This window comes from Lepidochelys olivacea (assembly GCF_965140295.1).
Source record: "Lepidochelys olivacea isolate rLepOli2 genome assembly, chromosome: 10".
NCBI lineage: Eukaryota > Metazoa > Chordata > Testudines > Cheloniidae > Lepidochelys > Lepidochelys olivacea.
In genome coordinates, this window is record NC_140420.1 from 23,333,696 (window position 1) to 23,348,965 (window position 15,270).

At 40.5% G+C, this 15,270-nt stretch overlaps 1 protein-coding gene across 5 annotated transcripts in view; it reads left to right on the forward strand.

Moving 5' to 3' along the window:
• LOC311527068 (uncharacterized protein) overlaps positions 1 to 15,270 on the forward strand; it is a 153,296-nt gene that overhangs the window by 40,244 nt on the left and 97,782 nt on the right. For all 5 annotated transcript variants that reach the window (XM_084640682.1, XM_084640679.1, XM_084640680.1 and 2 more), the window contains exons 11-16: positions 1,420 to 1,599; positions 4,409 to 4,561; positions 7,739 to 7,883; positions 12,146 to 12,304; positions 13,292 to 13,410; positions 14,689 to 14,970. In XM_084640682.1, the coding sequence (XP_084496808.1) occupies positions 1,420 to 1,599; positions 4,409 to 4,561; positions 7,739 to 7,883; positions 12,146 to 12,304; positions 13,292 to 13,410; positions 14,689 to 14,970 (1,038 nt within the window). The remainder of the gene's footprint in view (positions 1 to 1,419; positions 1,600 to 4,408; positions 4,562 to 7,738; positions 7,884 to 12,145; positions 12,305 to 13,291; positions 13,411 to 14,688; positions 14,971 to 15,270) is intronic.

The following is a 15,270-nucleotide window of genomic DNA, read 5'->3' on the forward strand; positions in this document are numbered from 1 at the left end:
ATTTCTGTGCTGAACTGCAAACTCCGGTTGTTTTCTAGGAGAAAAATAACATACCATCCTGTCAGGCATTAACCTATATGTATTCACATTTACAGCCTAGGGCCCTGTTACGATTGTGTATATACAAACAGCAACCATTTATTTATCATATTTATTTATAATAACTGCTTTTACAAGAAAGAACAAAAGTAGGGTGTACACGAGAGCGCTCATGGTGTGTCTCTCCTATAGAGCTGGCTGCATCTAAAAAGCAAATAGTAGTTGCCAAAGTGGCAGGAAGAGAAAATTTCAGTAGAGTGGTGCTGTAAAAAGAAAACAAGTCACAACAGATGCAAACTGTGCATAACCATAGGCCTGATCTTGCAATCCTTATGGACTCAGCTGGTCCTGGTCCCATTAAATTCAATAGAATTACTAGAGTAGTGGTCTGCAGGATTGAGCCCTGTAAGATATATTGGTCACACTTTATATTTAAGTTCCTTTTATAAAAGGCTAATAAATGATTTATAGGTTTGTAAGCATATTTCAGGCATAATTATATAACCACTTGTAACACACTAACATGTGTTTTAGGTTATTTTTCTTTATTATTTTTATTATTCTAGCACCAAGTCCGAGACCAGAACCCCACTGTGGTAGGTGCTGCTGGTTATAAACAAGCTGTCGGACACAATAACGAACTAATAAATGGTTAATAAACTGTTATAGTCATTTATTGTCTTTTATAAGCTATTTATCAGAGGAACCTTAATATAAAATGTGACTCATTATGAAATACTGCACTATTGCTATACCTCAATAAAAGTGTAGGTGATAATGTTATAGCCAACCTAAATTACATGCTCACTGCGCTGGTATCCTTAATTTAAAGCACTCCCCTGTTGAGAGTGCTGGACAATGGCCACTTGTATTAATCTCCTCCATGCACTGTACAGCACTTTTGCATCAAAAGCTTCTATTTGCTGCAGCTTCATCTTGAGTTGGAGAGCCCATTGCTATGGGGACAGGCAGTATATTTTACAACATAAACAATGTGAGTGTTCTAAGCACTGGGAGTGTCTTGGGATGCATTTCACTTGGTAGAATGGCCTTGAGTCCTCTCACTGATCATACTAATTCAGTCTTCACTTAAACATATGAGAGTGGTAGATTTTTCTCCATATCATCTGGGGTTTTCCTCTGAGTCTCCCCAACATGCTTTATATGAAAACCTTTCAAAGACACAATAGTCAGTATTTGAAAGTGGGGGCTATTTTTGGTGGCTTCAGAAGAGAGTATAAGTATAATTCATAAGGATGAATTAATTAATGCTTGTAAATCTCTGTGAAGATGTACATGCCGTCAGAGTGCTCAGGGTATTATAATAAATAGGAGGCTCACAGTTTTTAAGCAGCCTGTCATTCTTGTCTTGCTTTACAGCCTTTGCTGCAGTCACCAGGAGCAAGTCGGAGTGTCTTCTTAGGAATAACTGCTTTGGTGCATCACTTCTGTTCAGCTAACGGCGCCTGTGACCTTCTGCCTGCAATACAGATGGTGACAAGCATTCTGGAAGGATACTTGGGAGGAAACTGCACCTTGCAAGAATCAGGACTCAGCCAGGTAACAGTGAGTTAGACAAGAGTGGAGTAACCCTGAAGACAAGTTTCAAACAGCCATCCCTCTCTTTTTCTCCCTTTAGACATTATCAAAATAAGAACCTGTGTGATGAAAATGACATGCAATGGAGTGAGAATATGGATACCTTTGAATCTACAAGCACATGTTCTTTTACTCATTTCAGCTATATTCTTTAGTATTACATATGGCCAAAAGAGGCTTGATGGCCAGAAAAGAGTTGCCCTCATGGACATTCTTGGGTATTCAGACAACAAAACATTTTAGAAAATTGTCTAAAAAGGCACAAGAGTGTTGGATCTTTTCTTATCCTTTCTACAGATTTTAAAATTTTATTTGTAATGTATTATTTTAAAAGCTGTTGGATATAAAATGAAAAATCTTTTAAAAACTACAGATAACACATGAGAAATAATTTACCTGTCCCTTCTTTTTGACTGGTTTCATGCAGTTAGTGGTAGCTGTGACATCATCGGATGATGCACTCTGGGGAGTCACAGCATGACTGGAGTTGATTGACATGATGTTGAAGGACCTGCCAAGGAAAGGAGAAATGATATTGCGCTAGTTGATTGTGTGTGATTTCTCTGTTGGACTGGGAGCAATTCAGCCCATATTTCTGGATTCTTCATTTTAACTGCACTTCACCTTTAAAGAAATATCTTCCTTCTGTTTCACCATCCTCCTAAGCAGTTGGCTCCTTTCTCACACTTAGAGACCACAGTGACAGTGTACTAGATAGTAAGTGTAGCAGGACCCCAACTGCTATGCTAGCCAAGGTATTTTGCACCTTCTAGAATTTTAGGTCCCAATGTGCAAAGCACACTTGGTTTTAGTTATTTTTTTCATATCATCTGAGCAATCCTGTTCACTCTCAGTTCTGTTTACAGCAGTTATTGAAACACCAGGTTTTATGTAATGGGAATTTCAATTGAGCTTTTAAGATAAAAATTCCATTCCTGAACTTTTTTGACTGCCCCTGTGGGCAATAGAATTGTAGAAGGAAGATGGAAAGACAGACAGGAAAGATCTGTTGTATGAGGTTGTAGAGTCCATTTTCCTAGGGAGGGGCAGAATTGCTCCCTACTGTGTATCTTTTAGTGCTGTGCCTAGTCTGATTTTAAATAACTCAGGCAATAGGGCTTCCACCATTTCCCTTGCGGGACTATTCCACAGTCTCATAGCTCTCACCATTAGGAACTATTTCCTGAGAGTAAGCCAGACTTCTCTTAATCTCTTCCACATGCATTTCTGACTAAAGCTGGGTTTCTTTTAAAAGGCCATACAAATAATGGAAGGGCTTTTTCCTTGATGTTCCATGCATGAGCTTCTCATGAAAATAATAATTTACATTTGCAGTCTTGAAGCATCCCAAAGGACTGTACAGGATCTGGCCAAGATGTTCAAACACAAAGCAAGGCACCTAAATAAAAACGGCTTGATTTTTGTGACCCATTGAAATGCAGCTGCCTCAAGAGGGGCAGGCCAAGCACCAGCTGAGCAACTGTATGGTACAATGGGTGAGGGGGAGAGGATATTTTGACTTATATTACTAATATCCATGCACGATCGAAAGAATCTCAAGCCGCATCATAAACCACCTACACTAAATAGGGTTTGAGTCTCCTTTAGCTCACACAGTTATAGCACTTGCTTACACATTTTAACTCTGCAATTACTCCTGAACTAAACTGATGTGTGTTTCTACGAACAATTCAAGGAGGGACAGCCTACGAGGAGTTGAACTTATGGGTATTGGGAGTCTAGGGATAGAGCTTGCTATTGAAAAGTTGTCATTTTCCAACAGTTACTGCGTCCATTGGTTTCTGAAATTCCTCCACTTTCCTCTATGCTTAGTATAGGACATGACCATGGTAACATTGTGGTAAATGACTTAATCAACCATGGCATTCGGAACCCCAAACCTTTACCACTAAGCATTTTACCCTGCAGCATTTTGATCTATAGATAATCAAACTGAGACGTAGCTTTCATATATTTGAAAATCGTCCCCGTCCCCCACTTGTTTAATTATCTGTGCCTTCACACTGAAATTAATGTGCATGGTATCTTTTGGATACTTTTGCAGCATCACCGTTCCAAACCAAATTTAATTTAAAAGGTGTTATATTGTTTATAGAAGAGCAAATTCTGGGTATGTACAGGCTTGTCTATGCCAGGAAGGGTTTGCCAGTGGAACTATAGTGGTAAACCCTTTTAGTGGAGTTGTACTTTATACTAGTTCCCTGAATGAAATAAGCGATATAAGCATATGGACTCTTTTGCCAGTGTAACTGCATCAGCTTTTGCTGGCACAGCGTCACTTAGGGGTGCAAATTTTTTACACGCCGAACTGACATATCTATGCCTGCAAATCTTTTGAGTTGTGACCCAGCCTGATCCTCTGGCAGATAAGCAGATATTCTGCTATCACCTTCTCCGATCTAAACAATTGATTCCAGGCAGTCTCCAAGGACACTCTCAGTATTCACTGTTCTGAAATTTTGCAAGAAGAACACAGCAATGATTCAGAAGTGTCTGAAATGATACCTTTGCATCCTGGGTCCAAGCAGTTTTTCTCCGCAGTTCATTCTACAGATCTGCTCATGTTTGTGGTTCATTATTGAGAATTCCCCATGCGGCAATAAAATGGTGAGCAGAGATCTGTTTTAGGCAGAATATTTTGAAAGAAAATGTGATAATATAAAAGTAATAAAATATCTTGTGCAGGTGATGGGATGTTTTTAGCAACCCTGATGTCAGTTTCCCATTTTACGTTGCTTTGTATTTTCAGCTGCAGCTAGTGTTAAAAGCAATTGGAAATGCAGGGCTGGCAGCAACATCTCTAACACCTGTCCTGAGTTCTTGTGCATCCCTGAGAAGCAACCCTACTGAAATCCGCCTGGCTGCCATACAGGCCTTCAGACGCATTCCCTGTGCTGCCAATGTAAGTGATATGTTCAGTGGTTGATGGTTTACTGGTACTGTATTGGAATCGGTACTGTGTGAAATCAGGGACGCCAATTAGGGGGGGCAGGGGAGGGTGGGAGCTTCCCCCCGCCCCTGAGTTTCATACAGATGTGCAAGCTCCCAGGTGTAGCTCTTAACTGCAGCACAGCGTTAGTGTGAAAGTGTGAGTTCTGCAGAGGAGAGGTGTCCCTGGGGCAGGGAGTCAGTATTTTGTTGACAAAGAGTGATTAAGATAAGAAAGGGCGGGTGGATATGGAATATCCAAATTAAGGATATGGAAGTTTAGCCTGTAAAAGGGGAATCCCTCCATGGAGAGGGGGGAGGGTTTGTTTTAGAGAGAACACAGGGGATTCAGAAAAAATATAGCAAAGCACTGAGCCAAGGTGACATTCACCTTTTCATAGGTGAAAAGAAGGGGTCAAACCCAGGGAAGGGCTAGCAGTGAATAGCGAAGTTCCCACTCTACCTGTGGTACTTATGTGGCCCCATCACCATAGTATCTGAGGCTGTGCCTCACAATGTCTAACCTATTTCTCCTCTCAGCCCCTTGGGGAGGTAGAGCTGTGCTGTTATCCCCATTGTACAGATGGGGCACTGAGGCACACCCAGACTAAGAGCCAGATTTTCAAAGGTATTTAGGCACCTAGTGAGATTTTCAAATTCATTTAGAAGGTTGATGCTTTGTAAACACCACTAGATATCGAGCTGCATCTTTGGGTGCCTAAAAGCTTTTGAAATTCTGTCCTTAAAGCACTGAGGTCAGACAGGAAGTCCGTGGGGGGGAGTAGAACCTAGGTCTTTCAGGGCTACCTCCCTATCCAGCAGACGAGACCAGTCTCTCTCTCCTCTGCATGCTGAAAAAAAGAGGACCCTGATAGATGGGAGCAAAACCAAGGCAACCAGTTCTCTGAGACTCCAGCAAATGATCCCAGAAGGTTGGGATGGAGGTTGTGGTTGACAGCATGTAGAGCACCACAGAGGTCAGGAAGGATGGAGAATGAGAGTCAGATGAAAGGGGATCACTTAATTCCCAAGGGGTGGCAGGTTCTACCCAGGCTGGGTTGTACAGCAATGGCTGCTGTGTAATTTTACATTTTAACTGAACATTTAACACCTCTAGAGCCCCAGGCAGGTGCAGTCTTGCCCTAGTAGGATGTTTCCAAAGTGAAATGATCTATTCCAGGCTTGATGAACTGCAAAAAAGTGTTAGAAAGTAATCTAGATTTTTCTACAATTGTTGTATTCAAGAGTTAGTAACAAAAAATATACATTAAAATTTAAAACATAACCAGTGTCCCTTAAGTGACTTGATACATGATGTGAGAACATGTTAGTATTAGAGCTGAGCGGGTCTAATATTTATTTAATCCTCTTTTTTTATATATAGGAATTAGATACAGAGTCCTATCAGCTAATTTCTAAGCTATTATCTGGAAAAAACAAACCCTAGAGTTTTCAGGTGCCTAAGTAGCCCTTAGAATCATGGTTAAAGTTGCCCCCTCCCCCAATCTAAAATGGTGCCCCTGTGTGAAATAATTCTGGAGTGTGCAAACAAATAAGAACTGAGTATAAAAGCATCTCCCAGCAGAACTCTTTCCGCTGCAGGGGAGGTTGGGAAGGATTGTGTTCTTGTTGGAGAAGCAAAAAAAGCATTACAATGTTTATCTTGACAAATGTGATCTTTTCGCAGGCAAAAGGTCCCTTTTAATATAATGAACGTGCAATATAATTACCACATTGTAATATTGCAGGTATCACTGTAGCACTATGCTTAGGGTATGTCTACACTACGAAATTAGGTTGAATTTATAGAAGTCGGTTTTTTAGATAACTTCAGCATTCCACTGTGGTAACTGTTAGCGAATTGATAAAAAGTGGTAACTTGAGCTGCCTGGCTTACCTTGCCTTGGTGAAGCCCTGGAGAGGCTCATGTGTTTTTTTGGTTTTTGTTATAACCTCCTCCTCCTCCCCAACCTCCTTTTGTGCAGTGTGAAGTATTGGAAGCTTTATGCAATGGATAAGCCTAGTTACAACTGAGACATTCCCATCCTTAACTGGCTAGAGAGAAGTAAATGGTTGACACAGTATTTGGTACACACAGGAAAACGTAAAGCCATACCCAGCAGGCCTTACTGAAGCAAGACTATCCTATAGCATGTCTTGCTAGACAGACCAGGAATTTCCTCCCACGCTTGAGGGGGCTCACACTCTGAAGCATACTAAGAAAGACAAAGCATTTCCTCCTCATTTCTTTAACTGATTTACTTCCGATGCTGACACACTTAGGGCACGTCTTCACTAGCAACGTTACAGTGCTGCCGTGGCTTGTGTAGTCACAGCATAGCGCTGGGAGAGAGCTCTCCCAGCGCTCTAAAAAAACCACCTCCATGAGGGGCGTAGCTACCAGTGCAGTGTCTACCCTGGAACTTTGCAGCGCTGAACCTTGCAGCGCTCCGGGGGTTGTTTTTTCACATCCCTGAGGGAGAAAGTTGCAGTGCTGTAAAGTGCCAGTGGAGACGATCCCTCTGCTTGATCCTGTCATTGTAACAAATACAGAGCACTCATTGAAATCTCCTGAAATTTTGTGCCCAGTTTAAGGGTATAACTGGGTTATATGGTTATACCACTCATTGCTATATTCTCATTGGAAAAAACCAGTTGTCATGTGGAGCACCATTAAGTAGAAAAGAATAAATGACATTGTATGAACTAAACATTGAGTGGACAAAATGACTTCCTTCCGCCTGTAAGATATGGAAGGAGACCTGCTCATGTGAAGAAAAGTTACTCAGACACAGAAGTTTTAGCAGGATCAGGCTCTGAATAAGGAACCGAGGATTTGGTCCTGGACTAGTAAATTCTGCTACTTGAAACTGTATTAATGATTATTGTATTGGGGTCAAGTCCTGAACTCAGTAATGTTAATGCTAATGCTCCCCTATGCTCAGTGGATCCATCCCAATCTGTGTAATAGTGTAGCATCCTGGGACTTTGTGAACAGGATGCTGTGCTGTACATATATGTGTATGTTTTGATGTTGTATAAAACTTACTTTCCTCATAATGCTTATTGCAATGGCTAGCCACTTATACCTAGAAATTAATGCACCTCAACTCTTTTAGGGAAGTAAGTACCTTAATCTTTTTTTTTAAAGCGTACTGTATTAGTCCGGCTATATCAAGCAGGCGATGATGATGTGGAAATAAGAATTGCTTCATATTATATAGCAATGAAATGTCCAAGTGAAGAGCTGTTTAACCAAGTACAACAGACTTTGCAGGAGGAGACATCTAGCCAAGGTCAGCAGACAGCTACTGAAATGTTAAAAATACCTAAATATGTTCTTTTCTAGACTTGATTTTTGTTTTGATTCCTATGAGAGGTGTGTGAGGTACCAACCTGTTTGAGCTCCACATGTTACCTACTTTAAAACTGTTAGAATTTGGGTGTTCAATTTTTTTTAATTGTCAACAATTCGGTGTGGTACACAAATTGAAAATCAAAAAAAGAAAATCAAGTGTCATCTCCCCTGGCTGGCAGCATTTAATGAACACATACTGACATCATCAAGGAGCCTTAGAGAGGAACAACAGGCCATGCTGAGTTTTATTACATTACAAACACAAATGGCTAATTATAAAGTTTGTTGAATGGAGAAGGAGAAAAGTAGCAGAAAAATAAACACATTTCTAAGCTTCTGAAAATTATTTCAGGTAACAGGTATTATAAAAGCGGTTTACAAAATATTTCACAATGCCCCTTTAAAATGTTCCCAGTCTCCCCATTTTATATTAGCTGTTCACTGGGTATAGTACTACAAACTTATTAATATTGAATCCCCTCTTATTGCCTACAGCTTCACCTTCACTTATCTCTCCAGGACACTGTGCTGTCTAGCGGTGTCCTCCTTTGCATTTGTTGTCCATCAATTTTGGTGTCATCTGTAGATTTAATCATGGTTGAATTTACACCAAAGACAAACACAGTTCTGAAGGGTACAGAGAGCAGTGTATTAATTTTAATTTAGTTGATCATACATTCATTGGGAAGCTTAAGTGTTTTGGACTCATCTGCAAATAGCAGCCAGACTTACTGAGAGATGCTTCATTGTTATGACAGAAGCATCTCCTCAGACCACCTGGAAGTGCTCTGGAGACTAAAGTTTGACAACTTTGGCAAACAACTAGTAGCAAACAACAGCAACAACAAAACATTAATAATCCAGAGAAGAAGAAAAGTGTGGGAAGGGGAACATGCTGGATTAAAAGGGATGTTGTTTAAAAACATCTCTCTGACTGTCTTACCTATTTGGAATATGCCCAGATGCGTAGTTTCTAGGCAACAGAATTGCAGTCTTTGTCTTTACTTTGTACTGCCTGTTTCAGTAATTCCAGCCCAACCCATGACTGATTGCCACCTGACCTGAGTCAGACTGCTGATATTAGATGCTGAACTGAAAACTGACGCTGCATAGAAAATCCATTGTGCTTGGTTTAAAACCTGCTTTTGTTTATGTGGTAGATTTTCCAGAGGAGAAGCCATTTCAGCCAGTGTGAAAATGATAAGCATCTAGGTTACATAGAAGTGAAGAATCTCACCAGCTTCCTATACAAAAGCAACACACATTTAAGATCAAGGATTTGGGATGAAGGAGGGATTTTCTATAAACAACTTCACCATTATTAACAAGGAAGAATTTTAATTTGATCCAGTGTTTTTAACCCTGTCCAGAATCAGCACTAGGGTGACCAGACAGCAAATGTGAAAAATCGGGACAGGGGGTGGAGGGTAATAGGAGCCTCCATAAGAAAAAGATCCAAAATCAAGACTGTCCCTATAAAATCGGGACATCTGGTCACCCTAATCAGCACAGATAGTGACCCTCTTCTCTGTAACCTAGTGTGGAAAAGACAAAAATCTGTATTAGTTTTGATTTATGAGCCCAATCTGCACAGAAATCGAAAATTGTTGTCCAGTTGCTCCAATGATTGAAGGCAATAACCCTAAAATCTAGAAACTGTCTTGATTTTTCTGTTGGGCTTCTGAGCATGTGGAATTTACACTAGTCCTATAATAGATTCATGGGTAATAGATGCCTTTCAGGGCATAAAGCACACGTTGGTTTTCAGGATCCTTGCTCAGAATAAAAACACATGAAAAATCAAGCTGCATTACAACCCCCTCCCTCCAACAGTCATATAAATACTGCAGCTCTACATGTGAAGCTGGAGCATGGGAACTCATCTCTGCAGCCAGTGCAGCAAGCAATTGGCAGTCTCCTGTTAAGAGAACTGGGTTCCAAAAATGTAACAGCCTCAGATTTATTTACTTTACGTAAAGAGCTTTCATTGCCAGTTGATGGAAACAGACTTGCACGTGCAAGTCTAACCCTTAAGAAAAGTACTCATCACATGAGTTTATTTAGGTGGTATTGTAAGTGAAGCTGGTAGTGATGTCTGTATTTAAGGTTGCCTAATACTTTCCATTGTAAATCTCTGTTTTCAATTGCTTATAACTTCGCCTGACTTTAATCGTTTACTCCAGAATTTTCTGTGCTTGCTCTCCAGCCCAGCCAGACTTTTTTTTTTTTTTTTTTTTAAGTTTCACCAAAATGGATCTGCCATTTCCGAGAATGTGAGGGAATAATTGATCACGTGGCCAATGTTATTTTTTTCAAATAATTTTTGAGGCATTCTATTGCCTCCATTCTTTGAAGTAGGGACTTGAAATTTGGCAAGGGGGAGGTGCCAATGGACAAAGAGACCTCCTGCTGTCCCCAGGAAAATACTTCTAGTTTTGGTCAAGTTTTAAGATTTTGAAAAATCACCATTTGCACATGCTTAGTAGAGCTTGTTAGAGGCTTGGAGTTAAAAATCTCTGTACATTCCATCTGCACTAAGCATACTGTCCAGAGTCTCCAGGTTTGTCTACCCTGCAATTAGACACTCGTGGCTGGCCCGTGCCAGCTGACTCGGACTCACGTAGCTCAGGCTGCAGGGCTATTTAATTGCAGTGTACACTTCTGTGCTTAGGCTGGAGTCTGGGCTCTAGGACCCTGTGAGATGGGAGGGTCCCCAAACCCAGAAGTTTACACTGCAGTTAAACATCCTGAACCCTGCTAGTGCGAGTCAGCTGGCACGGGCCAGCTGTGGGTTTTCAATTGCACTGTAGACACACGCTCAGAGTTCTCTCACATATTGGGAGTGTGCTCCCAGGCACAGCGCTAGAGCTCTGGGTGTGAGGAAGAATGCAGCAGGAGCAGGAATTGCCTTCCACAATAAATGTGCCTAATTTATATGCTTGGCTATGCTGTCTGTAGCAAATAGACTGTACTTTAGAACCAGGATAGAACACAAGATTCTTGATTCCCCAAATTCCCTTGTTTTCTATCAAACATTTGTGTAAGCCACTGGCAAAGTATGTGCGATGTAGCAGGTGATCCACCTGGAAGATAAAAGCCTACTACTGCTGCCAGTAACTTGTAGCTTAAGTAATTGAGCTTTGTGCTATAGATTTAAAAGCTGTGGGTTCTGACTCTGCTGAAGACCCATGTAAGGGGTCAGTATAAGTCCACACGATATAATTCTTTTAAAGTTTGCTTTTTAAAAACAACTTAAGAAGTTACATGCCAAAAACTTCATTAAAAGAATGTTAGGGTTGCAAAGCCCAGGCACTCACAATTTAGGAAATGCCTGTGTTGGGTTGCCCATGCAATCTTCTTTCAACCCTCTTTTGCATATGCAGTCTTTAATTATATGACTATTTGTTGTACAAGATTTTTATGTAAGGCAGTAAAGAGGTGAACAGTAAAATGGAGCAGCAGGTTCCAAGAAGATACCATTCTCTTGTGTTTAAGGCACTGGGTTGAAACACAGGAGAGCAAGGTTCCAGTCCAGATTTTTTCCATAGACTTCCTATGTGATGTTGGGGAAAACCAATCATAACGCATACTTACAAGGGGGCTGAATTAAGTTTGCATGGGCAGCCTTAATGCTGTTTTAATATAGTTTTTAATGTAATTACATAACAGAGTGACCTCTTCATTATGAGTTTATTTGGTGTCAGAGAGCTAGATTCTGCTCTGTTACACTAATGTAAATCCAGAATAATTCAAAATCATTGGAGCTACACTGTTGGTACTGAGCAGCATGTCCATTTTACCTCCAATCCAGTGCATTCCCTTGTGCTATTCTGTACTTATTATTATTTAAAAAAACAACAACATTGAGTACTGCAAATAGTGAGGTTGGTTACCTTTAAATACTAGTTAGTTAACTACAGCAATTGGAAAGTGTGTAAATACCATCACTGAAACATAGAACAAACTCTGGCTTTTACTAGGATGCATTAAAACTGGGTGTTTTAAATAACATTGCCAGTGATGAGATTAGCTAGTGGGCTAGACTTTGATTTCTGGAGTTAACCCCAGTGCAGCTGGGGCAGTGACTCTGGATTTGCACAGATGTAAATAAGTGAAGAATCTGGTACTGTATCTTAGTTCATTTAAAAATAAAAAACCCTCTTCTGTGATTGACAAGCCTCTTTCTTTGTCTAATTTAAGTGGGTTCTTTTGTTTGGAGTCACCTCTCTCAGCTCCTGGAGACAGATGATCCACTGAAGCAACATCTTAGAGATTCTCTTCCTGATGACATTCTTAGCAGAGAGTTTGACTGGGAAATATGGAAATATTCCTCTTATTCAGATGTCACTTTCCATTCAGGTATGTTGCGCTTTAAAATTGGACCCTGTGCCGCATGTGAGTGCTTTAAATCCCTGTGTGGCTTTCTTGTTTCTTTATTCCTCGCTTTCTCACAGAATATTTTAATTTTTGTGACTGAATAGAACCCAGATATACAAACGTGGGGCTTGATTCTGCTCTCTCTTCTCTTGGTGCAAATCAGTAGTCACTTCATTGAATGTGACGGTGTACAACAGGTGTGAGTGAAAGGAAAATCAAATCCAATAGACTTTGTTTTGTACTTTCCAGTCATTCCTTTGACCCTACAACAATCTCTTCCACAGGGGCATGGACCTCCAGAGCAGCAACAAGAGTGGTGTTCAGGCTAGTGCAATCATGGGCACTAAGGAGATATGATTAGCAACTGAGCTTCCTCCATATTATAAACTGATGTGGAGAGGAGCTTCCCTGAGTTCACCTCTGAACTCATGTCTTCCTACATATTAGTAGAAAGCCCCATACCACTAGGCACCAAATATACCACTAAACAGAACTCTCTCTGAAATACTTGGAGCTTGCTTCTCCTGTCACTTGCATTGTTTTTATTTTGAAGCACCTATGTTGACTTTGCTGGATGTACATTGATGTGAGAAGAGATTAAGGCAAAGTCTTTTTGTTTTTTCTTTGTTTGTTTTTCTGCACATCTGTTTTTTGTTTTAGTTTCTCAGAAGCAAAGGCTGATTAGTATTTTTGCTCATGTACTATAAAACTCTTTCTCTTTAATTATATGTAAGACATACACCATACATGCTTCTTCCTGTGGGTGAGCTAGGATTTGTGCATACAGTGGTGTCCATTGAGTTTTTGCTATGTTAAAAGGTTAACAAATGGATTCATCTCTTGGCTGAATGTTTTCTTCTTCTTCATAAAGAACAAAACTGCCATTTCCCAGAGAAAGGCTGGAACTTGAAAAGTAAATGACAATATTTGATCTTAAAATGACCCGATGTTTGATATTTTATATTGCAGCAACTGCAGGTGCTAATGTGGAGGCTGCACTAGTCTTTTCTCCTGCATCTTTCATCCCACGATCAACAATGACAAACTTGACTATACATACCCTAGGGCGGGCTATAAATCTACTGGAGGTAAATTCTGTTTTTTCCCTCTTCATGGGATGCCTAGTGTATTGAAATAGAACTAAGTGCTTTATAGTTTCTGGGTATAGTTTCCAGTTACGATTTCTTCATCAAGTTGTATATTTTTCCCTGAGATTTATATGAGATTCATCTGGTGAGTTTATGAAAGTTTGGACACAAATCAGCCCTTTCAACACTTCAATTAACAGGCTGATTTGTGTTCAAATTGAAACTCTCTCTACTGTGTTAATGTAGCAGACTAGCCAACCAGCTTATATCCTCCACTAGTGTCTTATCCACATTGGAGATAAAGTCTAGTACGCCTGCCAGCTAAAACCCAATCCAGCTCCTATTGAAGTCATTAGGAATCTTTTCATTGGTTTCAGTGGAAGCTGGATGCAACCCAGCAGAGTTACTCTGTTAGTTCAAGAGTGCTTTTTGTTGCTGAAGGCCCTGGGTTCAATCCCTGCTGACAACGCATGGTTGTGGTCTGTACAAAATGGTGACCCATATGCAACCTCATTGTCATTGTGCCCTCAGTTATACCCGGAATTGCACAGCTGGAACTGAAGGCACAGTTTGGCCTCCAGAATCTTTATTGCAGATGATGATGCCCATGAGGGAAAGAATTCAGCTTAATTTTCTGACCTGAGATTGCCATTTGCAAGGCCAGTAGTTAGAAAAAAAATCTTTTTACATGAAATGTGCACCAATTGGATATCGACTCTCGTAATGCTGTGTGAGTCAGCTTTCTGAACAGAACCACACTTGAAGTTTCCGTGTAGCACAGAAAAAAGAGGTGTGTAATTTTACAAGCAATATTATTTGTAACATGCTCAACTAGGTGTAGCCAGAACACATGCTTCAGGGTGCAAATGGACTGCTGCCAGATTAAATAAGAAATGTTTCCCCAATATAGAAAAGGAGTACTTGTGGCACCTTAGAGACTAACCAATTTATTTGAGCATAAGCTTTCTCCTTTTCTTTTTGCAAATACAGACTAACATGGCTGTTACTCTGAAACCTTCCCCAATATAGACCATCACATGTTTGGCTATAGTTGCGGTATGGAAGTTATTAGTGAGGCATCCAGTATTGGCCCCTGCCTGAGGCAGGATAGTGGACTCTATGGACTAACAGTTTGGCCTGGTATGGCTAATTCATTGTTGCTATAGAGGCCTACATTTTGCCAGTCCAGAGCCATTCTGGTAGTTAAATTTCTATTTGCTGAGTATGGACATGGTTATGCCCAGCCATGTGTGGTCTTCTAAATATATTCTCTTCTAGTTTAACGTATGGTTAGAGAATGCGGAGGATCTCATGCAGAAGATGGTTGGCCAACACTCTGCTACTTTTAGTGAATACCTATTTACAAATACTGATGAAAGAAACTCCAAGTCGGAAAATCCAGTAGAGGCAGCTGGAAAACCCAAACAAAAGAAGCTGACTTCAAAGAGAGACAGCCGTGGAGATCGTCTGGTGACCAAAGGGGCAAAGCCCAAGTTAAGAAAAGCAAAGCAGAGCTGTCCAGATGGAAAGTACAATAAGATGAGTGAGTTAGTGAAAAAGGTAACTAAATACACATATCCTGGTAAAGACTTTGAAGCTCTAAAGTAGTCTCTGGGTCTGATCTAGAATTGCCTAGAACTCCTGTATGAAAAGGATGTAGAATGCTGTCCTTTGGATGTGGCAGTGTTTTACACAGGTTTTAATGACTGTGCAAGAATCAAGGATGTGGTGAATCATGTCCTGTTTTGCAGAAGCTATATTAACTTAGAGCATTGGTTCCCAGACAATGGTATATGTCACCAAATACTTTGGGCTGTCTCTCCATACTTGGAGGCTTAATCTTGTTCCTATTGATGTCTG